Raw genomic sequence first — 26059 nt, 5'->3', positions numbered from 1 at the left:
AAAAAAAAAAAAAAAAGAACAAACAGGGCTCTAAACCCCAAGATGGTGCTTGCTAGCAAGAATAGCCCCCGCTGTGCATGCGCTGGTCCCTCTCCCGCCCCCCCACCCTGGCTCACCCGGTGGGAAAGGTCCCGGGGACACGGACAGGCTCTGGAAGTCAGGCTTGCGCATGGCCTCCTCCCCCAACAGTGGACACCAGGCAGCGTCAGCTCCAGAGCTGACCTTTCGATGTGCCACACTGCCTTGGACGTCTTTTATTCTCCCTTTTTAATGCATTTCTCCCCAATTCTTTTACTGTGGCAAAATACTCTCCACATAAAATTCACCATCTTAATCATGTTTAAGTGCACAGTTCAGTGCTGTTAGGATCCATTCCCACTGCTGTGCAACCACCAACACCATCCTCTTCCAGAACTCTCTTCATCTTGCCAAACGGAAACTGGACCCATTAGACACTCATCAACTCCCTGTAACCCCTCCGCACCAGCCCCTGGTGACCACTGTTGTGCTTTCTGTCTCTGTGATTTTGACTGCTCGTATAAGTGAAATCACACAGTGTTTATCTCTGTGACTGGTCTGTTTCACTCAGCCTCATGCCCTCAAGGGTCACGCATGTTGTAGCGTGTGTCTGAATTTCCTTCCTTTCTAAGTCTGAACACTAGTCCATGGTAGGGACATACCATGTTTTGCTTATCCATTCGTCTGTCACCGGATGCTGGCGTGGCTTCCCCGTTCTGGCTGTTGTGAATAGCGCTGCCGTGGGCACGGTGTGCAAGTAGATCGTGTTCTTTTACAAGTAGGCGTAACACCGGCTACATAACCATGGATCTTGCTTTTTTCTCCTTCATACTAAATTGCACCACGTCACGGGAAGGTCTTCCAAATGTGGGTTCAAAGGTCTGCATAGCATTCCATCGACTCGCCATTGTCATTACCCTGCCGTGAACACCCCACATGTGAATCTATAGCCGCATTTTAAATTCTTTCCTAAAGAAGAGAATCCAAAGAAATAAAATAGCTGAAGTTGAGAGATGGGAATAATACTTTTATTGATCTTGGGGCGCCTGGGTGGCACAGCGGTTAAGCGCCTGCCTTCGGCTCAGGGCGTGATCCCGGCGTTATGGGATCGAGCCCCACATCAGGCTCCTCTGCTATGAGCCTGCTTCTTCCTCTCCCACTCCCCCTGCTTGTGTTCCCTCTCTCGCTGGCTGTCTCTATCTCTGTCAAATAAATAAATAAAAAATCTTTAAAAAAAAAAAAACTTTTATTGATCTTGAAAACAGCCCCGTATTTTTTAAAATAATTTTTTCTATTGGGTTGAATCATATGAAATCACCATTTTTAGATCCATAAATGATTGACTACTGACAATTTCTTGCGGTTTAAGCTAATATGTGTAGAAGTCACTTATGTCCATTTTACATGATTTGGAATATTCCAGTAATTTTGAAGGAGAGAATAAAAGTCACCCCCAGGGACAACCACTGTTAACATTCTGGTTTATTTACTTCTGATCCTGTTTTCTAGACACGTTATCTTTTGGGGGTGGGGTCAAGGACAGAGCGTATATGCTGCTGATTTGGGGGGTTTTGGGGATTTTCTCAAGTCTTAAAAGACTTTTTTTAACAATCATTTTGTATTTGTATCAAAGTAATATATGCCCCACAGAGAGGAAATTAAACAGTGGCGAGAGCATTAAAAGGAGAGATCACTGGATCAACTCTTCGACCCCCAGCTCTGCCCCCCGGAAAGCAGTCACTGTACCTTGTTACTGCTGCATACCTTCTTTCTTAAAAAATTTTTATTTAAATTCAGTTCATTAACATACAATGTATTATTAGTTTCAGAGGTAGAGTTCAGTGATTCATCAGTGGCATAAAACACCCAGTACTCATTACATCACATGCCCTCCTTAATGCCCATCCCCCAGTTACCCCATCCCCCCACCCCCTCCCCTCCAGCAACCCTCAGTTTGTTTCCTATGGTTTAGAGTCTCTTATGGTTTGTCTCCCTCTCTGATTTCATCTTATTCTTTCCCTCCCTTCCCCTATGATCCTCTATTTTGTTTCTTAAATTCCACATATGGGTAAGATCATATGATAATTGTCTTTCTCTGATTGACTTATTTCGCTTAGCACAATACCCTCTAGATCCGTCCACGTCATTGCAAATGGCAAGATTTCATCCTTTCTGACAGCTGAGTGGTGTTCCTTTGTATATAGATACGACATCTTCTTTATCCAGCCATCCGTCAGTGGACATCTGGGCTCTTTCCACAGTCGGGCTATTGTGGACATTGCTGCTATAAACACGGGGGGACAGGTGCCCCTTCGGATCACTGTGTTTTTATCTTTGGGGTAGATACCTAGTAGTGCAATGGCTGGGTGGTAGGGCAGCTCTATTTTCAACTTTTGGAGGAGCCTCCATACTGTTTTCCAGAGTGGCACCTTCTTACCTGGGTCACCCTTCGATTTCCTAAACAAGCCTCCTGGGCATTGTTCACATGCCGGTGGGTAGGAGAGGTGAGGCTTCCCCGCTTCCCGTCCAGGTTCCACCGCAGGGTTTCCTCCGGAGCCCGCTCTTTCACTTACCGTGCTGTTATTGGCATCTTCCACTTCACTGATTGTTCTCTAGAACGTGGATTGCCTTTGGTGTGTGCCGTCCCTTTGTGTGGGTTCACCCACTCCTCCATCCACCAGCGTTTCCTGTGGGCCCACTGTGTGCCGGCACTGAGCTGGTGCTGGGTCAGCTGTGAACCAAATTGACATGGTCCCTGCCTTCCAGACGCTTGCGTTCTACGGAGGGGGGAGGCAAGAAATGAGAAATGTATCCTATGTCAGATTCCACGACATGCTGCCGAGAGAAATAAAGCAGGACAGAAGGAAGGCGTATCTGAAAAGCCTGGGACCAAGAGCCAGAGGAGGTAAGGGAGGGAGCAGGTGACCTCCAGGGGATGGCGTTCAGGGGGCACAGCTAGTCCAAGGACTCGGCAGGAGGGTGTCTCAGCAGCTCGAGGTGTGGCTGCCTGGGCCTGAGAGAAGGAAATGCGATCAGGGAGGGCTGGGGCAGGTGGCCTTGTCGCTTGGATATGGCAAAGACTGTATTGCCTTGGACTCTGAGAAATATACAGAAGCAAGGGCTGGAGGAGCGTTTTGACCTGACTTACACTTTAGAAAAGTCACGGTGGCGGCCATATGGCTCAGAGACCGTGGGGCCAAGCGCCAGGGCAGGGAGGCAGCTCACAGCCCTGCGGAGGACTGCTGCTGGCGTGGCTCCGTTGTAGATACATTTGGAAAGTGAAACAGACAGGCTTTGCTGCTCCATGCTACATGAGGAAAGGAGAGTCAGGAATGGCCCCGGCTTTGTGGCTTCTAGAAGGAGGAAAGAGGGAGGAAGGGGTCTGCTGGGACAGGGTTGTGCTAATGGATGGAGCCAATCCCCTAGCCTTGGCCCTGCAGGTGGCTCCAGTGTCTGGCCTTCTCATGCTGCTGGCGTGCCTCTAGTGAGCCCTTCGAAGTATGTGCCCAAACCCTTCTAGCGGCTTAGTGCCTGACCACCTGGAGTCCTCACCGCGGCCTGGGGTCCAGAGGCCAGCCGGCCCGCTGACCAAGGAGGCAGGGCTCCGGCCTCAGCATGGTCACGGCCATCCTCCCTCAAGGGTCATCCTGAGCATCTCGGCCCACTCTGCAGTGACCGGACCGAGGGTAGAGTTTCCAGTGTTGCTAACTTGCTTCCCTGACATCTCCTGATCTCCTGCATGGGCTCTCCTTCACCAGTGGAAACACTTTGCTGAGCATTCTTGTGGGGAGGTTTTCAGATTAATTGCAATGTGAGTGACAATGGGAAAGGTGCTTAGGGACAGGAGCGAGCGTGCTGGGCGGGAAGAGGCTGGGGCTGGGGCCACCCGTGGCACTGCTGGGACTGCCCCCCGGGCTTTGTTGAGAAGCCTATACTTGGGCACAGGTGCGCTGGCCAGGAGGACAGGCAGATTGAGGGATTTCTAGGCTGAAAGCATGAAGGCAAGAGGTGTGGGGCCTCCATGTGGGGCAACCAGAGGCGGTTTGAGTCAGGACAGGCCATGTGGGGGTTTGCCTTCTTCCTGTTTATCTGCAGATGGCTGGGGAGGTGGTGGCAGGGACAGACCACCATCCCTGCCCTTTGTTCGTTGCTCCAGAGTTCAGTCCCTTTGCGATCATTGAGACTTCTGAGCAAGGATGTGAGTTAGCTTGGCCGAGGTGGCTGGAATGGGGAGGAGAGTGTGGGAGAGCTGAGCCTTTCATTGTGATGATTTCTGAAGTTTAATCCTGGGCTGGTGTTTTTAATAGAAGGAAAAAATTTAACAAATAATAGGAATAGTTAACGCATCCTCCTCAAGCTCATTAAATATGATACCAGTGATCCTTTCCCTCTAGGGGACGCATGGGAGGCAAGTAATTAAAAGGAGATCACCAAAATGTAATTAAGACAGCCGGCACTGCTCCCTGCAAAGGAGGTTCACCGTGAATAATCCCTCACCAAACCCAATCCGTTCTTGGGAAAGGAACAACTGGAATTGTAGTTAACACGTTTTGTAAGGCCTTGAGTAGATTGAAAGTAGACAGAGAGTAGAGATGACAATTTTACACCTACTCGTAAGCCGTTTCTTATCTTGGCTACCCTGCTAAATCTGTCCTCCAAAACGTCTGTTGATCTCCTGTCTCATATGCCTGTCACACATGACACGTGAGAATCATCTGAGGGCTTCTCAGAACAGGTTAGGGTTAGGGTTAATTTCAGATCCTGGCATGCGGCTCCTCCGTGGCGCGTGGCCCCCTCCTTGCTCCTTTTGCCGCTCCATTAAGCGCGGCCTGGAGTGCGGGTCACGGGCCTGGGGCCAGCGCAGATCAACACACCCCAGCCCGGGCTCAGTCTCTGTGACGTCATTCTCGTGACCCACACTTGGCTTGGAGAGCCACGCTCGGGATTTCCTGTGGCCCCCGAGGCTTGTGAGCTGGAGGAAGAAAGGGGACCTGTCTTTGCAGACGGGAGTAAGGAATTTGCCTCCCCGCTCCTGCCAAACCATCACACCCCAGACGAGAAGCATGAACCTAGGTGTCGTAAAAGAAGGGGAACAGAGTATTGAAACCAAAATCCTCCCCTGTGACTTGGCGAACACGAAGACAAAAGACAAGTCCTGAATGACAGCGTTGGTTCCTTCTTCATAAGATGCCTCCAAACCGGGTGAAAACATTATCTGAATTTCCATCCTCAGCAAATACCTCTTTTTCACTTCTGGGAAAAAAGATTTTACATTCAGAATGCTATGTGCAAAATATAGCGGATCACCTTGTTTTTAGAAAATCGTTCCTGCTTAACATTTCTTTTAAGTCCTAAAGTGCACTTTCGGTATCTTCCGTGAATATGAAAATACCGCTCAGAGGAGAAACAGAATTTTTAAAAGACATCCTAGAAACCCATCTAAAATCTCTCTCCTTTATTACTATGGAAATAATGGAATTTTTTAACAAAACGCATCCGTATTTAAGGCAGAATAATTATTTTGTCACATCGTAGCGCACGGAGAGCCAATGAGATCTTTGTGTTTATAATATATGGTCTTTAAAGTCACTCGGTGAGATGTTAAATAATCTGAAGACGGTGTTTCCAAGAGAGAATTTAAGATTGTAGTTTTTAACCACAGAAGGAACCGTAAAGCACATCAAAATGTTTGTAATCTTCTATGAACGTTCTATTGATGTTAGTTGCCAGCAGCGTTACTTCGATTTATCTTTTTTTTATTGTAAATATAATGGTGTCCATGTATTTTTAATGAATGGATAAAGAATGAGGGTGTTCCCTTTACAGGAAAGAGCTCTAAGATTATTAGGGATGAATTAACTAAATTATTAAGATATATCATTACTGTTACTTATTCTTGCTCCTGATGGCAAGAAAGGCTAAGTCCTCTTGATATAATGTCAGTGATTTTTAAATGTTTCCCCTACATTTTACTCACTCTCTGCTTACCAACCAACATTTACTCCCTGTTGTCCTGGAGATCACTGAGGCTGTGGCAGGTTGTGAGGGGCAGCTCAGGCCGACTCAGACACTTGGGGTGGCCTTGGTGACAGGCCAGGGAGAGGGGCTCTTGGCCTCACTGTATCTCAGCTGAAGGAAGAGGAATATTATCACCCATAGCCTTGAATATCGGGGGCACCTCATGGGAACCAGGCAGACAGAAGCCATCCACCTCGCCTGTCTGAGCCTTTGAGTTTGGGGAGCCGGCTGCCCTACTGGTGGAGAACGCTGGTACCTTGGCACAAGCAAGTGTCTCTTTCCTCTGAGCATTCGTGTCTGCACCAGTCCTAGCGCTGACCCAGTATTTGCACTAATGTGGACAGCCCACTTAGAGCCAACTGGAGTGATAAAAGCCACAGAACGCAAATAACATTGTCCCGGGAGATGAAGAATTAGGTGTACAGCCCGCTGTACTTGACTACCCCTTAGCATATGCAGAGTCATTCTTCCAAGGTTAAAAACTCCCCCAGATTCACGTCTGTTCTAGCTCTTCCGCCTGCGCCTCCTGGGGGGCGCCTGGGTCTGGAGCTGCCTCCTGGGCAGGAGTAGGGGCTGGGGGCCCACTGCCCTAGCAGCCGCCACGTAGGACGCCGCTAGAAGCAGGATGGGGCGGCCACCAAAGGGAGTATGGCCTGGTTTCTGATGCCCCTGGCAGAAACGTGAAGGGGCCACAGCTGGCTGGCTTCCACCTGGGTGGGGGGAGCACATTGCCCCCCCTTCTCCATCTGACGGACCCCTTTTCAAACACAACTGTGTCAGGCAGATAATGAAGTGATCGTGTCCAGTCAGCAAGGTTTGGAAGAAAGCACACCCAAACTGAATTTCTAGTAGTTACTATGAATCTGAATGAGTGAATTTTTCTCAAATCCAAACATCCCGAGCGCCTGGGGGGCAGGGACTGGCTCTCGTCCACCTCTTTGTCCCAGCTCCTCCGATGCTCCAGCCTGTGTCTGTCACTCACTCTGGCATTCTCAAAAACACTTCCACAAACATGCCCTCTCCAATCTGAGTTGGCATCCTTTCTTGATTCCTAGCCCCAGTGGGATGCTACCTACATGTTCCAAGTAAACGGACTGCGGCCCGGCCAGTGCAGGCAGGCCCCGTTCATTTGTCCTTCCAGAGTCACGACAGGCTAATTAAATTGCAATTTTGGGGTCAATTAAGGACCAGAGTTGAGCTGTACCATTGATTGTACAAGGTCACGACCATATCAGGGTGCCAGGAGTCAACCCAAGAAGCCATTGTCCCAAATAATTCTTGCAGAGAAAATCCAAAATACAGATGGCGCTAGTATCTTGGTTATCGTCCCGTGCCTTGGTGTCTGACCTGCTGGTGAGCTATTCATGTTCCGGCTGTAGATGTCCCATTCCATCGGAAGAATCTTCAATGCAACATTCAGCAAATGCAGATAAGAACGTGTGCCAGGAACAATGAATCATGGAGCACTACATCAAAAACTAATGATGTACTGTACGGTGACTAACGTAACCTAATTAAAAAAAAAAAAAAGAATGTGTGCCAGGCACTGGGCCCGCCCTGGGGGCCGGGCAGGTGGGAAGACAGATACTTAGTTCCCTGGAAGTGACTATTGTTTCTGCAGAAATGGCTGTGACCACTGGCCTGCAAACCAGAACATTCCATCTCTTGCCTTGTTATCGGCCTGAATTTGGATGGTTGATGCTGAGAGATTAAGAGGAAGAAGCAAGTCACACACCCCCCAACTCCCCAACCCCCCCAGCACCCCCCCCCGTCGTGATATGCGCACATGCCGGAGCCAGGCACTGGTCTAAGCCCCTGCGTACTGTGCTGTACGTTAACTCGGCCAGCCTCCTAACAGCCTTTGAAGGTGTGGGTTCCATCATTACCCGCTTTCTGTGGTTGAGCAAACTGAGGTACAGAGGGGTTACACGCCTAGAAGCGCAGAGCCAGCAGGCCCGAGTGCTCAGAGTCCTGCCTGGCCGATGGGAGCCGTCCTCACATCCACTCCGCGGGGCTGTTACTTGGATTGAGTGCGTTCATGCAGGAAGAGCTTCACGTGGTTCCGAACAGAGCAAACCCGAAATGTTTGCATCCATTATTTATTTTTTTATTCTCTCCTACTTCAGTGAGTGCGTGTTTAATGTTTAATGTTTAATGTTTAGTAATGATGTGATTATATGGTGTGGAATTTATTTGAGTGGAAGAATTTATTTTAATAGTTTCATAAATGACTTCAGCCATGAGTTTATTGAATCATTAAAGGGTCAAAGGGGTGGTTCAAATGTTTGCTTTATCTCTCTGCATTTTATGGCAATTTCACGCTACCACCGAAGGGTTTGTGAATGGGGCGTTTGCAAAGGCATCCGAATAGATCCTTTGTGAATGTAGAGCTGTAGGATGGAAGTGAGCTTGGAACCAGGGGACGCAGAGGATTTACTCTGCATTATCAGGGCAAAGAGGGGCGCAAACAGTTTCGACGAGCTTACGCTAAGTCTGGATGTTGGAGATGGGGCTTCCTGGGTGTGGGGACCCATGTGTGCAGGGACCCAGGTGGGGAAAGCCCCGCCCTGTGGGCATGACTAGCATGACTTGAGGTGAGGGGAGAGGGCAGGGATGGTAGGGTGAAGCCAGAGGGGGAAGGGCTCTGGGAGGCAGGCCCACGGAAGGTCTCACCTCCCTGCTTACTTGCTTAGGCATCTCCAAAAGCTTCAGCTCCTCCAGGGCAGGGGGTCCGTCTGCATCCACTGCTCTGTTCCCTGTGTCTGGGCCAGTGCCTGATACACAGTAGGTATGCCCTTGTCATATGTATGAGTTGTCACCTCCTTATTATTGGTAGGTGTTTGGATTCTCGTGCATGGGGTAGGTGCTGGAGTCATGATGGAGTGGGAAGAGCATAGCTTTGCTGTCAGATCGTCTTGAGCTCCATTGTCTGCTTGCAGGAGAGTAGCCCAGCCCTGCTGACTAGAAGCTCGTCTTGGTTATAGCCTTCCCAAAGGAAGGATCTTTGGGCTGACCGTTGTTCATTGCCCAGCAAGAATTCTTGCGTGGTAAGAGATCTCAGTTCGAGGCAGTGGTCATGCCACCGGGAAACCTGGATTACGCCTGGAATCCTAGCATCACTCCCCTGCTTCTGCCAACAGTGCACTGGGTTATAGGCACCAATCCCCTAATCGTGCAGATCTCGAGAGCTCCTGATAGATGAGAGTGCGCCGTCGGCGGGGGGGCTCTCGGTCTGGGGGCTCTCGGTCTGGCGGTAAAGGTCTGTAGCAGCACGCTTGCACACAGAGCTACCACTTCATTTTCGTCTGGATTTTTTATGTTCTATCCTTTTTTTTTGTTTTTTGACAGGCAGTTTTGCTGCTGTTGTTATTTTTAACATTCATTTATTCACTGTAAATACAAATGGAGATACAGTACAATTAATTTCTTTGCTAATCAAAATATTTGATCAAATGAAGCAATTTTTCAATTCTTAGAAGTAATTATACTGTTCTTTAAAAGGAAGTGGAGGAATTCTTTAGTGGGTATTTCTAATTAGGAGTTTTGCTACCTGCTGTGCTCTTACTCTGTGTGAAGTTTTAGGATTTTTTTTTTCTCCTGTAAGGAATTATAGAAAAACTATATAATCTCCCCCCAAGTATTCAGAACAAAACTTGGTGGGAAAATCATGCAATCTGATTAGCTAATTTTATCCTTCATAATAGTTGAATGAATACACCAACGTGTTTCTAGTCTGACAGCTGGAACGGACTTGCTAAACCACGTTGCGTGTCCTCGTGTTCACAGCCACGTGACTGCCACCTTGACCACTCACAGGAGGAGGGTCACAAAGTTCCTGAGCAACGTGCCCACCGTCAGTGAACACCAACAGCCAGAAAACCATCTTTGCCAAACAGCTTCCTTTCTTTCTCTGTACTCTGAGCGCACCCCTTTTTATTTCTCACTAACAAGACATTCAGAGCTGCATTGGTCAGCTGTCGCCAGGTAACAAACCACCACCAAACCTCCGTGACAATGAGCATCTACTGGTCTTTGCATCTGTAGGGTGGCTGATCCAGGCTGGCCCAGCTCAGGTGGCTTGAGTGGGACATCTCTGCTCCACGTGTTCTCAGCTCCTCCTCAGACCCGTGCTGTGCCTGGGGCCTGTTCTTCTCAAGGCAGCGCCCCCAGCACAGGAGGGCTTGCCCACTCACGCGAGTGTTTTTTATATTCTTGGGTCACATTGTACTTGCTAAACTTATGTTGCCCAAAACAAGTCACGTGGCTGAATCCAAAGCCATATCCCCAGCTTCTTCAGTGCGAGGAACCCCAAAGTCACACGGCAAAGGGTGTGGACACAGAGAGAGTGGAGGAGACCGGCCTTGAACGCAGTATTCCACAGGAAACAATGTACGCGTACCTCTGTTTCCAGCTCTACTGGAATTTTTGACACTTCAATCCACCTCTTCCCTATTGTGTTCTCTCTTCCTATTATCCTTTTTATAACTTTTCCTAGAAAAGTTGTTCGGGATATGACTTGGTGGCAAACTGATTTCATAAGTCAGCCACGGTTATGGCTGAACATAACTAGACAGGATGCTAGAAGGTTCTTTTCTGGAATCATTCCCTTTTCGAGCTGTTGGAAGAAGAGTACAATAGTCAGCATGTGAGCTAACAAACTTCCAGGTTCAGTTAACCCTTCTGGAGCATGCCCTGCCTGCAGCTGGTTCTTGCTGTCGGCGTAACTCCCGTCACGTGCTGCTCCCTCCCTCTCTGCCCTTGGTTTGGTTAGGTGTGGGTTAGGTCAGCAAGCTTCTCACTTGGCACATCCCCCACCACCTCGAATGTGAGTTTCCTGCAGCAGAGACAGGCTCATTCATCTTTACCTCAGACGGGTTGGTACAGTGCCTGAAATGGATACTGTGCTCCCTGATTGTGTCTGCCTTCTCCTGGATGATTCTTGCGGGGCAGTTCTCTTCCACTGCTGTGGCTATCACTACCTTACAAACGGAGAACCTACGCCCAGAGAAATGAAGTGACTTGCTTGAAGCCACAGCCAGAGGAACCTGGAGCAGGGCTCTGGCTCAGCCACCCTGAATCGGAGCCTGGGGCGGCTGGTCAGGAGACCAGGGCTCTGTGGAATGTCCACGGTGTTCTTGGGCTCTTGCCCAGGCTCCTGGGGTACATGACCACATCTCAGACCTGGCTGCCACTACACTGGCAGGTGGCTTGACCTATAGGCAATAGCATGTCCCAGAATGCCTCTGTGATGACTCACGATAGAAACGGTGTTAACCGGGAGCTGGGACTCAAACCCAGGTCTGTCAGACTCGGGCAGAAAAATCTGGATTCACAGCCCCCGGGAGCAGCAGCAGCAAGAATGGCAGCCCACGTATGCCAGGCATGGGGCCAAGCACTGCGCAGTGTCATTTTGTGGAAATCCCAGGCCTGCCCTTTGAGCTGGTTTTGTTTTTACCCCTGTTTTATCCCTGGGAGGGAAATGAGGCAGAGAGGGGTGTGATGTCTTGCTCAAGATCACAAGAAAAAGGCAGAGCTCAGCTCCATTCAGCTCTGGCCAACCCCAAAGCCCTCGGTTGATGGGAGACTGTCCTTGCCCTCCAGGCCCAGCACCCTTGGCCTGACCAGTGTGGCCCCTGGCCCCTGTGCTCTGTCCAGGCCAGTGAACTTGGAATCACGGGGCCACTGCCTCTAGCCGTGCTCCCGCAGCAGCCCGGCAGGCAGGCCCCTTCTTCTCGTGCTGGCGTGAGGCACCTAGAGATGGTAGGTCTGGCCCAAGCTGGGAAGATGCGACATGGTCTGGGAATCCCAGCCCTGTGCCTACAGGGCTCTCCCCAGCTCTTCAGCCAGCAGCTGTGTGCACTGGGAGAAACCCCAGTCAGAGCCAAAGACAGTGGCAAAGACCTCAGGCTGCAGAAGGGAGAGGAGCCCACCCCAAAGGCATGGGCTCCAGGTGAATTCTGCACAGGCCAGTGCTTGCTTCTCTCTGACCACCCCTCCACCCCAAATCTCCTCCCTCTGACCCCCAGCCACCCAGTCTGCCTCCCTCTGACCCCCACCCCACCCAGGCTGCCTCCCTCTGACTCTCACCCCACCCAGGCTGCCTCCCTCTGACCCTCACCCCAGACCTCCTCCCTCTGACCCCCACCCACCCAGGCTGCCTCCCTCCAACTCCCACCCACCACAGCAGCCTCTTGGGTGATTCCATGCAATGGCAGGATTTAGAACCACAGGTGACTTGCTTTTACTAAATGAGATCTACGGATACGTTTGAAACTGAAAAGCACTCCATGTTATTCACAGACTCTTGGATGATTATATACTTCCCATATTGGGACATGGTTTCTTTTATTTATTTTGCCAACATTATAAAGTCACAAAGGGGACCAGGAATTTTCTTCTTGGCAGCGCTGTTCCCTATTTCCCTGAAACATCAAGAGGGACAGTAGTTTGGTAAAGCAAGGCTCCGTAAATGCCCTTGAGCAAATGAGAGAAAATTCCTTCAAAACAGAAGTAATTCTCTAGCCGGGTCAGACCTATGGTGTTTAAGATTTTTTTCTTTTAAGTACCCGGAACAGCCAGGTGTGCATACAGGTGTTGGCTGAGAGGCCGCAGGCAGGAGCACGGAGGTGCAGGCCCCACGGCTCCTGTTCCAGACGACGGTGTGGACGAAGGTGGGCGCCCGGCGCCTGATCCCTCCCCTGTGGTTCTCGGTGTCCCAGCTATCATTCCTATCCTGAAGGTGCCTTTTATGGAAAGCCTAGTTAGTTTCGGAAAGTGACATTTACATCGGAAGATAGTGGTGTCCTTTCTGATTAGGAGAAACATTCCTTCTAGTTATAGAAAAAGCACTATTTTTTCCCCATTCAGATATAATGATCACGTGAGACGTGCCAGGGACACAAAAGCGCCAGACCAAGAGCCATCTGTTCTTCCCTGGCGTCTTCAGTCCCTCAGAGCGAGGCTGGCGGTGGCTGAGCGGCTTTGTTCAAAAGCAGGATGAGAACCAGAATCGGGGCGCCTGACAGATTCCGCTCCTACGTGCCCTGATGAAAGAGCCAGGAGGCTCTGCCCTTCCGCAGCCGGGCTGGGGGTGGGGGTGCTCTGGGCGGTGTGCGGAGCAGGGCGGCCCCGTCGAGGGCTCTGGGGACCTGCAGATCAGGAGTGCCTCCTGGTCACCGAGGCGATGACCGTGGTGCCGCTGGGAGTGGCGTGATCCGTGATCTCTGTTTATTCTTTGCAGCGTTCTTGTCCTTTCTAAGTTTTCTGCAGTGAAAGCACAGTAATTATTTTTGCAGGCGGCCAAAGAATATTTCTAACTGGCAGCAAAACCCCCTTCGTGAGAAGTTTTATTCCCCCCGCGCTCTCATGTGCGTGAACAGGAAATGGTGCTGCTTCTGTTCTCCTTGGCAAGTGCCTGTGTGTGTCCCCTTGCCTCCCGCCCTCCTGGCCTGGGAGAAAGTGGGGGGGCCCTGGTCTGCAGCTCAGGGCCTGTGGGAAGAGCTGACTTTGCAGGCCCCGGCTTTTGTGGCTTTCCTGACTTCCAGCGCTCCTCCACCTCCCCACCTTGCTGAGTAAGGACATGGCCTCGGGCTCCGGGTTTTCAGCTGACTTACACCCACCCTTCCTTTGCCTCCCAGCTCAGTCGTCTCCTCCTCGGGGAGGCCAGTTGTGTCCACAGCACGGTGCCCCCTTCTAAGAGCACACAACCCGCTTAGAATCTCCCTCCCCCCACTGGAGGCTCCACCTGGGGAGAGACCTTATTTAAGGGTTACTTCTTACCTCTGCTTCCCCAGTGTCTAAAAGAGTACCGGCACGTGGCAGATAACCCACAAGCGTTTGTGAAAGACTCGGGACAGTACTCGCGGGCGTGCATTGAGTGTTCATTCTCCACAAGGGCAGTGCATACCACGTGTGCCCACAGGTGCTCACCTGCCCCTCGGGGCTCTGGGATTCAGGTGTTACTCAGATCCATGCACAGGTGGAGAACAGGGGTCCGACTCACAGCCAGGCTGTCCCACTGAGCAGGGCTCCCCGGCCAGTCTGTCCTCATCGTCACTCACAACCAGACGGTCCCAAACCCCGGACCTCAGGACCCCTGACTCTCCCAGCTTGAGAGCTCCAGTCATCCTCCTGACTCTACTTCCCTTCCCTCTCCACCCAGGACACCAGTGTTAATACTCACGTGTGTTTGTGCATGGGCGTGTGCGTGTGCACACGTGCACAGTCATTTGGACTATTTTATGGATCCTTTTTCACTTAGTACATCACAAACATCTTATCACACTATTAAATTAGTCCTTGAAAGATTCTAAATGGCTGCATTATAATCCATCCTATAGAAATATCGTATCTTGGGGCACCTGGGTGGCTCAGTTGGTTAAATGCCTGACTCTTGATTTTGGCTCAGGTTATGACCTCAAGGTCATGAGATCGAGCCCTGCGTTGGGCTCCATACTCAGCATGGAGTCTGCTTGAGATTCTCTGTCCCTCTCCTGCTCCTCTTCCCACTGGCGCACACGCTCTCTCGCTCTCTCTCTCTCAAATACATAAATAAAATCTTTTAAAAAGAAATATATCTTTTTAACTGTTTCTGTGCTGTCAGACATCCAAACTGTTGCCAATTTTGTAAGATCTTATTAATTTTGTAAATAATCCTGTAATGATCGTAATTCCGTGAGCTCACCTAGTTTCCTGAAGGAGAGTCCTAGAAGGAGAGGTGCTAAGTCAAAGGATAGGAACTTTTTATGGCTTCGGATATGTTATTCCATCTATTCCAGCAATGATATCTTCAATCAGAAATTTGCCAGTTTGAAGAAAAAATCGAATCTTATTTTCATTTCCATTTCTTCGCATTTTGACAAGTTCAGAGCTTTTTAACATAGATCCAGGACTGCTGCCCAGATCCAAGGATCCAAGAATCCTGCCACTTCATTCATTTTATTGGTTGTGATATTTTTCCATTGTATGGATGCATTGTTTATTCACTCTTTCTTTGAACAAATACGAAGACCCCACCGTGTACCAGGCCTGTGCTAACCACTTGGGAATTCAGCAGTGAACAGAAGACTAGAGTCCTTGCCTTCATGAGGTTTATCTTCTGTTAGGGTAAGGAAGACAGTTAAGGAGTAAGCATATAAGGGATCAGAGAGTGAGAAGCACTACAGAACACAAGCAAGGACAAGGGAAAGGGAGGGAATGTGGAATGTGGCTCAGGCATGCTCTAAAAACCCTGAAGGATATGTGAGAACAGCAAGTGCAAAGGCCCTGAGGCAGAAAGGCACTTGGTGTGTTTGAAGCGAAAGCAGGAGGCTTGGTGGCTCTGAGCAGAGTGAGCAATGAAGAGAGTCACAAAGTGAGGTCGAGAGTGTTGGGGGGGTGTTGGGGAGGGCCATCGTGAAGCTCTGCCTGTTATTCTGGGCAATCTGTGAAGCCTTTTGAGAGGTTTGCTGATCCTGACTTGCACTGTAAGACATCATCCTCAGGGAAAATGACTGTGGCTCTGTGATTATGGTTCTGCCCTTGCTTATCCCTCCAGAGGAAACAGAATGTTATGTGTGAATATTGATGTGTGTGTGTGTGTGTGTGTGTGTGTGTGTTTAAAAACATCATCCTCGGAGGAAAATGACCGCATGTGGACGCTGAGAGACAGTTGCTGTACTCGGTGTAAGGGACAATGGTGGCCTGGACCAGGTGAGGATGGGGCGGTCAGCTTCCAGATACACACTGTGAAAGCAGAGCCACTGGGATCTGTGGATGGTTTGGAAGTGGTGGTAGATATTTCACGGGTGACTCCAGGCCTAAGTTACTGGAAGGACAGTCCCCATTTGCCGAGGTCGAGACCTTGGAGGACCGTGGTTTGAAGCTGATGAGTTAGGGGAGGAGAAAGAACTTTCCTCTTTGAAACTTGGATATTCTTTCTTGCTTACGAGGTCCCTCCAACCCAAAGCTGTCTTGGAGTCAACCACACTGTTCCCTGCTATTTCAGTGGTGCTGTGGCTCGGCCACAGTTAGAAGCCTTTTCTCACCCACTAACAACGTAAGCAAGTGACCACTGACTTTCTTGCATGTTTCTAGACCAAGCCGCACGCCTCTGGTTATATCACGTTTATAGCATGTTGTTATCTGGCAGTCAAAAACTTCATCACTAGGCTTTCCCAAGAATTTCATGGCAATTCTCCTATATTTATTTCTCCATAGCAACTTTAATGTCCGTATGTCTGATGGTTCTCCCAAATATCCATTGATATTTTATTAAGATTTTATTAATTTTATTAATTTTATAATTTGAGATCTTTCGAAATGGAGTCTTCACATCTGGGATCATAGTACACGTCGCTCTGTATTCCAGCCTTGCTTTGACAGCCACTCCGTAGAAGGTGCACAGCTGTCTCTGTGTAGGTCTTAAGCTTTCATATGAAATTTATCCCAAAGTATTCAAGAGCTTGTCACCAGTGTTTTCATGATACAAATTCTTTTTTTTTTTTTTTTGGATTTTATTTATCTTATTTATTTGACAGAGAGGGAACACAAGCAGGGGGAGTGGGAGAGAGAGAAGCAGGCTTCCCTCTGAGTAAGGAGCCCAATGCGGGGCTCGATCCCAGAACGCTGGGATCATGACCTGAGCTGAAGGCAGACACTTAACGACTGAGCCACCCAGGCGCCCCCACAATGCAATTTCTAATGAGTTATAATTACCACCCAAAAAATGATATTGCTGTTTTGTATTTTTGGCTTTATTCCAGCCACTTTCCTCACTGTCTTGAGAATTTCTAGCTGTAGAGTCACATCCACAAATAATGCTGAATCTCGTTTTTCACATCATACAGTTTATTTCATCTTCTTGTCTTATTTCGAAAGCTGGAGCCTCTAAAAATGTGAATAGTAGAACTGACAGTTGAGTGTGCCTATCTTGTTTCAGACTTTAATGCTTTACTATGTTACCCATTTGATATGCTTGCAGACGGTGACTGGCTAATACTCTCATTTAGGGAAAGAGTATTACGTAAGGATCTTCTTTTTATTTCTATGTGGCGTAGCTATTGTATTCGAGCGTACAACATTTCTATCAGGAATCGCTGCTGGATTTTGTTAAATGCCTTTTTGCCATCTCTCAGTACGTGACCTAATGTAAGGAACTGAAAGGTCTGCTAATTCTTGAAGGATTCTTATACTTGGAGTAAACCCTAGTCGATTTTTGATTTAAAAATAATGGTTCTGGGGCGCCTGGGTGGCTCAGTCGTTAAGCGTCTGCCTTCGGCTCAGGGCGTGATCCCGGAGTCCTGGGATCGAGCCCCACATCAGGCTCCTCCGCTGGGAGCCTGCTTCTTCCTCTCCCACTCCCCCTGCTGTGTTCCCTCTCTCGCTGGCTGTCTCTCTCTCTGTCAAATGAATAAATAAAATCTTTAAAAAATAAAATAAAATAATGGTTCTATATATTCCTAATGGTCTTTTTAAAAATATGTTACTGTCTTCACATTAGTGTCCATAAATTAGGTTGGTTTATATTTTTTATTTGAAGTGCTTATCACATTTTGGTATTAGGGAAATATATATAATGAGTTGGAAAAGTATATATTCCTTTCTGTGTTCTGGAATAATTTGACTAATGTAAAAATTATTTATTGCTTTAAAGTGAGATACAGCTTGCCCTTAAAATCAGCTAGGTTTGGCACCTTTTTAATAATAGATGATAGATCTTTTAACAGCCTTTTCCATTTCTAGGTCCTATTCAGGCCTTTCTAATACTCAAGTTAAATTTAATAATCTCTATTTTGCTTAAAAATGATTCAATTTCCTCTGGAGTTGAAACCATATTAACCCAGGGTTGCATAATCAAAGTCGTGAGAATTCTTCCATATCTGTTGGTAGAATGAGAGGATTTCCAATTTGTTTTGTGTTTTAAAACTTTCAAAGAGCGCTTACGTATACCGTCTCACGTCAGCCCTTCCTTATTCCTCCTGGATAGATGAGGAAACCAAGGGGAAAGGGGGCTAGCGGCTTGCATGGGGCCACACAACGTATCAGAGGCAGAGTCTAGCCTCAGACCCGGACCTCCCACCTTCCCGTGCTAGACTTGTCCACCTGTGTTCTTCCCAGCTGTGTCCCCTGGGGGCCTATCCTTCTCAGGGCACAAAGGAGCGCCAAGTGTCAGGACGGACTTTGAGAGTGACTCTCCTTCCAGAGGAGGCTCCTTTGCTCTCTGAACGCCAACATCCCTTGGAATGTTTGGGGAAACAGCCATGTGCTTAGCTATGGGAGGTGAGCTGTAACTGTTTGGCAATGTATCGCATCTGCCAGTAAGGTCAGTTTCATTTTCTAGAACGGGAAAAGAAAGGCATTCACTTGCTTTGAATGGCTCCAAGTGGATGTATTTAAAAGCTTCTGTTGACCTTTTGGTGGTTGAAGATGAGACAGGCTGTGGTCCGAGTGTGTGGGATCACGGCTTTGAGGGTATTTCCAGGAGCATCCTGTGTTTGATGCAACTTCATAAAGTAACACATGCTCTGTCCTGAAGGATAGTAACACAGAGTACATATATTGCTGTGGAATTGTTGAAAATGAGACATGACAAAGATTTTTTTTTAACTTAAATTCAATTAGCCAACATATAGTACATCATTAGTCTCAGATGTAGTGTGCAGTAATTTATCAGTTGCATATAACACCCAGTGCTCATCACATCAAGTGCCCTCCTTAATGCCCATCACTCAGTTACCCCATTCCCCCACCCACCTCCCCACCAGCAACCCTCAGTTTGTTCCCCAGAGTCGAGAGTCTCTTATGGTTTGTCTCCCTCTCTGATTTCTTCCCATTCAGTTTCCTCTCCCTTCCCCTAGGATCCTTTGCACTGTTTCTTATATTCCACGTATGAGTGAAACCATATGATAATTGTCTTTCTCTGATTGACTTATTCACTCAGCATACCCTCCAGTTCCATCCACGTGAATATAAATGGTAAGTATTCGTTCTTTCTGATGGCTGAGTAATATTCCATTGTATATATGGACCACATCTTCTTTATCAATTTATCTGTCGATGGACATCTCAGCTCCTTCTACAGTTTGGCTATTGTGGACATTGCTGCTATGAACATTGGGGTGCAGGTGCCCCTTTGGATCAATTCATTTGTATCCTTGGGGTAAATATCTAGTAGTGCAATCACTGGGTCGGAGGGTAGCTCTATTTTTAACGTCTTGAGGAACCTCCATACTGTTTTCTAGAGTGGCTGCACCAGCTTGCATTCCCACCAAGAGTGCACGAGGGTTCCGCTTTCTCCACAACCTCGCCAACACTTGTTGTTGCCTGTCTTGTTAATTTTAGCTATTATGACTTGTATAAGGTGGTATCTCATGGTTTTGATTTGTATTTCCCTAATGACAAGTGATGTGGGGCATTTTTTTCATCAGACATGACCAGATTTTAATACTAGCTTGGATCAAACGTGAAAATCTTGTAAAGGTCTTAGCACAGCATTGCATCATGAGAGAAGTCACAACTACAGTCATGACAGGTTTTGATGGAGGAAATGCGGCAGATTTCAGAATTCACCCTGGTCGGGAGGCAGCTCTCATGCATCATCACCCGCGCGTTCCCACAAAGCCCGGCGTCCCCTCCCATCCCACAGCCTTACCCCTTCCTCAGACTTCAGAAGCTGAACCGCTGAGGCAGCAACCACAGGTCTGGTTTGGGGGACCTTTTTCTGCTTGCAGCAAATAGGTGGGTGTCAGGGCTGCTTCCCTGGGCCTGCCCACTCCCCCTGAGCCCTGTCCCTTGGAAAAGGCTCAGGATGCAGCTGCCCTTTGAGCCCCAGTCTCCCAAGTCTGGCTTCATTGCAAGCTAAGTCTGTCCTCCTCACTGGCCCCAGGGTGAACACAGAGACCCTTGTCATCTTAGCATCAGCTGGTGATCACTAAGTAACCTCCTTGTCTGCTATTCCTGCTGTCCCACTGGTNGTCCACCATGGTGGTCATCAGCATGTGTGGAATGTGGGCTGCGGTCCTCCCCAGGCTCCTCCCTGCTCACCCTGCCTGGTCCTCTCACCAGCACATAGCCTGCACATCAAGTAAGAAGGTCCTTCTCCTCCCCCACTTTCCCCACAGCCCGTTCTTCCTCCTCCAGAAAGCGGCCCCTGAGCCCAGGCTGTGGCTCGCCCTCCTGCAGGCTCCCAGGCACCATGGACAGCACCACAAGGCCCTGACCTCGGCTCCCTGACTGCCCGGGGAGAGGTTCAGAATGCCAGGGCTCCGAGGGCCTACTCCACTGCCCCGCTCAGCCTCCAACCCCGCAGATTCTGCGCTTGCCAGGATTAGATCCCCATGGGCCTTGAAGTTTTGGGCTTAAGGGAACACTTAGCCAGCAGGGGTGCTGCAACATCGTGTAGTGAGGGCCATCACAAACTGCCTTGCCAATTCTAACGCTGTTGAGTATAAATCCACTACCCTGATGTCCAGAACTAAAGCGGTCTGGATACATGTTCACTCCCTTACCTCAGAGCAGACATTCGCTGTGTGTTTGTGAAGTGAACCAAAGGACAGACCGAATGAGTGAATGGATGAGAATAAAGGCCTGCCCTCCCCGGGACCAGCTCCACATATCCCCCACACGGTGGCCCTGACTGTGGCTCCCTGTCCGTAGCCAGGAAGCCCAGGCTTCTCTTCAGCCAAGTCTGAACCTCTGGTTGGATCCTGTCTGACACCCACGTCTGGGTGGCACTTTTGCTCACCAAGCTGGGGCTCCCCCAAGCCCTGCCATGGGCAGTGGGCCCAGAGCCACGAGATGATTTATTATTTATTATATGGATCAATTTTCCTTTTTTTTTCCCCCCCAGACTGCTGCCGAGTGGGCTGAGAAAATGCCCAAAGGCCCGCCGCCCACGTCTCCCAAGGGAACGGCAAACCAGGAGCTGCTGGCTCGGCTCCACAGGGCAGTGGGCTCCCATTACCGTGCGATTGCTCAGGAGTTTGAGAACTTCGACACCATGAAAACGAACACCGCCTCCAGGGATGAATTCAGGGCCATTTGTTCCCGCCACGTCCAAATTCTGACCGATGAGCAAGTAAGAGATGTATTTGGTTCATCGTCCTAACCAGTGTGTATGAGCATCAGGCCAGAGTTTAGGGCTGATCTCTATTTTGAAAATACTTGAAGGTTTTGGGGGGTGTGTGTTGTTGTTGTTGTTGTTGTTATTGTTTTGTTTTCAATCTTACTGAAGACTCACAGGAGCCTTCTGTTTGTGTAACAAGTATGAATTGCACCTTTTCGATCAGGGTGCAAATGTCACTTTTATTTTTAAAATCAAATTAAACTCGGCTCCAGCGACCACGCTCCCTCTTCCTTCCCTGGATAATCCCTGGACTTGTGTGACCCAGAGAGGCAGCCAGTCTCTCCCCACACCTGAACGGGGCAACGTAGAGCCTGTGAGTTGCTCTGGAGCTCCGGCCACACACACACCTCCCCCCCCGCCGCCCTCTCCCTGCCTCACCTTGGTTCTGTTGCCAGTGCTTCCAGAAACTCTGGGGATGCCACCGTGGGCATGCTGGTGACATGCCCACCCCACTGGCTGGATGCAGGCCCCCCTCTCTGAGGCCCTCCTGCCCATCACAGAGGCCCCAGAAGAGATTCTCAGCAGATCCCTCCTCAAAAACTGAATGGTGCTCTTTTTGGCTCTGACAGCCTGTCGCGCCGGCTTCTTTGTCCTCCATGACCTTCCAAGGCCAGGAGCACCTCCTGGCAGGATGGCATCCTGAGGGCCTGCCTTGCTTACTAACTCCAGTCAATAATAACACTGAATGTTAGTGCCTGGGGAGCAGTTCCCTGGGTGGCTCGCTCCTCACTGTGACCCAAACACCGAAACAGAACCCAGCACAGGGTAGGTGCGCGGCAAGTCCCCGTGAATGGATAGTGTCGCGGGTTTAGCATCCACGTTCTCTGCTGCCACGGCCCAGTGGCCAAACAGCCAAGATGACACAGAGCACCAGGGATCCAAGCGCGGAAGCAGAGTTCCCTGCCCAACAGAAAATGCACTGCTACAAGCACGCTGCACTTGTCAAACAAGTCGGCGCCCTATTCCCAGAGAATAACTCAGGCGAAAACGGAAATCCAAAGTACTTCCGAAAGCAGCCCCGCCGCCCTCCTTCCTCTGATTCTGCTCAGGCTCAGCCCAAGAAGCTTCCCGCAGCTCCCGGGTGGAAAGGTCACTCTCGGCTCCCAAGTTGGGTCACTCCACCCTGAAGCCTCATTTTCTGAGGTTTCAGGATTAAGGACTAAGAGCATTCACGGGAAGGGGCGATCATCACACCCGACCCCCGCCCCACTCAGGCCTTTGAACTCATCACCCTACAGAGTGAATTCATTAATAATGAATAATATGAGCATCAGATTTCACTTTCCTAAAATACCACTTTTTTAAAACATTATGATCATTTTTGCTAAGCGAATTTAAGTGCTTTTCCCCAACAGTTCAGTCGCATAGATCATCAAAGCTGAGCGAGATCGCTATTTGCAAATACTTCTCTCCATGACTATAAATGGATACAAACCTTTAAAATTAATCCAGTTGCATTTATTATTCTATGGGGCCAACTAACAAAGGTTTTACTAATAAAGATTTTTCATTTCATCTAAATGAATAAACTTTCACTCTAATTATCAGTATACATTAATGACATGCTGGCGTGTCTGGCACGTATAACGGAGAACTGGATTTTAATCATCCACTAAGAAGCTTCCACATCCCCAGCACATCAAGCCCCCCACCTCTCCAGCAAAATCAAGCACTTATTTTTAAATGCTGCCTTCTAAAAATACGCAGACACATCTCAAATATAGTCTGCATCATCGAGGGCATCAAAGTCTGGCATAAGTACCACGGTTTAAGTTGGGGGATGATTAGCAAAAATTGTGCTCTATTTGGGAAGGGTGCTTCTGGATATAGGCTGGCAAACAGGAAGCCAAAGCCACAGAGATCCATGTGTTTTCTCCTTGCGTGAGTCATGCGCCGTGACCTTCTTGGTTGGATGGTACAGTGTCTGTACCGGGAGACACAGAGGTAATTTGGCACCTCTACAGTGTCTGGACCTCACTTGCCATTACTCAGAAGGGTTCCCCAAAGATGCTGGGACAGTTCCAACCATGTTAACCAGCATCCGAGTAGAGATCTCGTGTCTTGGTTTATCTGTATTATAAAAACTAGCTCATCCTAAAAATAAAAAATCCAACCGTCATGAATCTGAGAGGTCAGCTTTCTTGACTTACAGAGCCCTGCAAGCAGGGCAGACGCTACATCTTTTGAAACCTTTTGGTGTAATTAACCTTTCAGAAAAGGAGAGAGACCTTCCGAGCGGATGGAGTCGGAAACTGATGGGTCTCCGTGGCTCTGCACTACGCATGTTATAAAAGGCCATAGGAACTGGGTCTGCTTGGATATGACTTAAGCAGATAGGGACCCACGGAGAGAGCCTCTCCTGGTCAGGCAATTTAGATCAGTCCTGGTAACTGAGTGGGAACTTGGCTCTATTTGTGGCTATGTTAGGGAAAGGAACCATTCAACATTTCTGAACATTTCAGATGTGGTGTTTCCTAAACAGACACCTCTAGGAGGTGAGAAGCACGCAGGCAAAGAGCAAACAGCCCTTCAGGCAGGCGGACCTGGGTTCAATGCTGCTTCTGCACTTGTCCAGCTGTGTGACCTTGGACAATTTACTCAACCTCTCTGGGCTCCCTTGTCCTTGAGCTTTATTTGCGTTTGTTATTGCTGGCCTTACCCTGAGGGTGCCCGGTGCACAGGCATCAGACTCCTCCAGCAGAGGCGGCGTCACTGTGTGTGGGGTGTGGGCCTGGGGTGCCACGTGGCCACTGAGTATTCCTACTCTGTCTCAGCGGCCAGCAGCCCCTAGCCATCTGGGCCACAGGATGGTGTCTCCCCTGCTCTTGGTGCTTAGTACTCAGTGCCAGGCTTATGCAGGGTGGTGGTATATCTTGGCATGCCTGGTCCAGCCTGGTTTAGGCAGGGCCTGTGCCTCTGGGCCTCAGGAGCGGTGCCTTTTCCACGTTCCTGCCCCTCAAGGCGCCCTCTGTGGCAGTCAGACTCCACCTTGTCTCTCTGGCAGGGGAGTTTCCCATTCCTCTGCAGGGGTAGCGGACCTCTGACCTTGCTTTGTATAGATGCAGACCCTGGAGGCGTTGCTGCCCCTCCTCCAGGCCTGCCCCTCCTCCAAGCCTGCTTGCACCCTACCCCCTGGGGCCATACATCTGTGGCTGGGCACTGAGGGAGGGGGGTCCTACTCCCCCTAGAGGCAGAAGGGTTTGCTGTTTCCTCCTCCCCCCCCCTACGCCTCCTCCAGCGGCTTCAGGCTTTCACTGCCCATGAGAGGAGGCTCTGGAGAAGCAAGTAGCCTTGTACGTCTATCCCGTCCTATGCATTGCCTCAAGACAATGGAGGAGAGCGTGCGAGCGGGAGCTTTCCGTGTCTGGGCCTCCCACTCATTGCAGGCTCACGCGCCAGTCCGCACTTGTCCTGGACGAATCTGCGAACATTTTAGCCGATTTCTTCCCGAGCTCTGCCAGGCATGAGAGCTGGGGTGTCTGGCTGTCTTGGAGACTGGGGGCTCCGTGGCATTCAGTCCCCGTGGCTCCCTGGAGCCTCCTCTCTCTGACGGGCTCTAGCACAGTTCTGATTTTGTAGATATTTGACTTTCTCTTGTGGTCAGGAGAGGAACAGCGTTCTCTGGCAGCTTTCCCCATCACAGAAGCGGACCCCAAAGTCAGATATGTTTAAGTGTTCAGAGGTAGAAAGTACTCTGCATTTGAAGGGGACATTTCAGCAAGTGCACGATCTGCCACCAGGACATGGAAACTTATTCGCTTTCAACTCGTTCACAAACCACCAGAATTTTGCCTGGGTTTCGTGCCCAGCTCACGGGCCTGTAATTTCAGAATGCACTCTCATGGTGCCCGTTTCCAGTCTTCTTGATGCCTCTCCGGTCCCCGCAGCCCCCACCGGCCTCCGTCCTGGGCCTCATCTTTAGTCCCGATCAGCGTGCTGAGGTGTGATGATCTATCAGGATTGAGGGGCCATGTGTGGGCTTCCGTTTCCCACCCACCCAATTCCACATCTGCCCCCAGTGTTCATTCTGCCCTTCATGGTGCAGAGAGGATTTCCGTGGTCCTGCCTTGACTTTCACTTGTACCACAAGATTTAATTAGGAGTTGGTCCATCTCTGCCCCTCCTGCCGGACCAGGAGACACCACTGTTGTCCTTAGTGGTTTTGTCAGTGTCCTCACTCCTATGCTTCAGGTTTTCACCGCATCCTTAAGCATTCACACCCTTCTTTGTATTCACCCTTGATAACATGGCCTTCGTCCTCCTTCCTCCCCAGCGTCGCTAACACAGGAGTGCGGGAGAGCCCTCCGCAGCCCACGTCCTCTTACGCGGCCACATGTTTTTCTGCTTTCTGAAAGCCCTTCATGAGAAATGGAATTACAATATGGCCTCGCGCTGTCGGTCCCTCTTCATTTTTAGAGGGTCTTACCATTGTCTGATAAGTCTTATGTGAGTTTCTTAGGACTTTCGGCAGTTGAGCAAATACGTCTAGAGCACCTGCTGTGTGCCAGCCCCTTCGTGAGACGTTCAGCGTTTAAAGATGAATCTCAGACGACCTTCAGAGAGCTCCAGGACCAGGCAGGACGTCGCCTGCAAAGGTGGCTTCAGCACAAGGGGGGAAGGCAGAGAAGAGCGCCGGTCATCTGTCCCAGGGGTTTGGGAGAACTTTCCCGGAGGGAGACCGGTGGCAGGGCCTCCTCCTGTTAGGCGGTGGTTACTGCCCTTGGTTATGGTGAAGTCTCTACGAGACCACGTGGCCACTTTCTCAAGATCTCTCGCTTCCACACAGGGACCTCTCAGAGCCATCCTGGCAACTTCCTGCAAATCTACAATTCTTTTGAAATAAAAAGTTTAAAAGAGTAATCAAGAGGCCACAGCAACTTTTTTCATGACACATCTCCAAAGGCAAGAGAAACGAAAGAA

At 49.5% G+C, this 26059-nt stretch overlaps 1 protein-coding gene across 1 annotated transcript in view; it reads left to right on the top strand.

The window, feature by feature from the left end:
• The window catches only part of EFCAB6 (EF-hand calcium binding domain 6), a 217357-nt gene that overhangs the window by 177813 nt on the left and 13485 nt on the right, over positions 1–26059 (top strand). The window contains exon 25 of the mRNA XM_008702910.2: positions 20864–21091. Within this exon, the coding sequence (XP_008701132.2) occupies positions 20864–21091 (228 nt within the window). The remainder of the gene's footprint in view (positions 1–20863; positions 21092–26059) is intronic.

Source organism: Ursus maritimus, unplaced genomic scaffold, assembly GCF_017311325.1.
Source record: "Ursus maritimus isolate PB19 unplaced genomic scaffold, ASM1731132v1 scaffold_21, whole genome shotgun sequence".
Lineage (NCBI taxonomy): Eukaryota > Metazoa > Chordata > Mammalia > Carnivora > Ursidae > Ursus > Ursus maritimus.
Note: the sequence above shows the minus strand (reverse complement) of the source record. Positions and strands in the feature narration are given on the sequence as shown.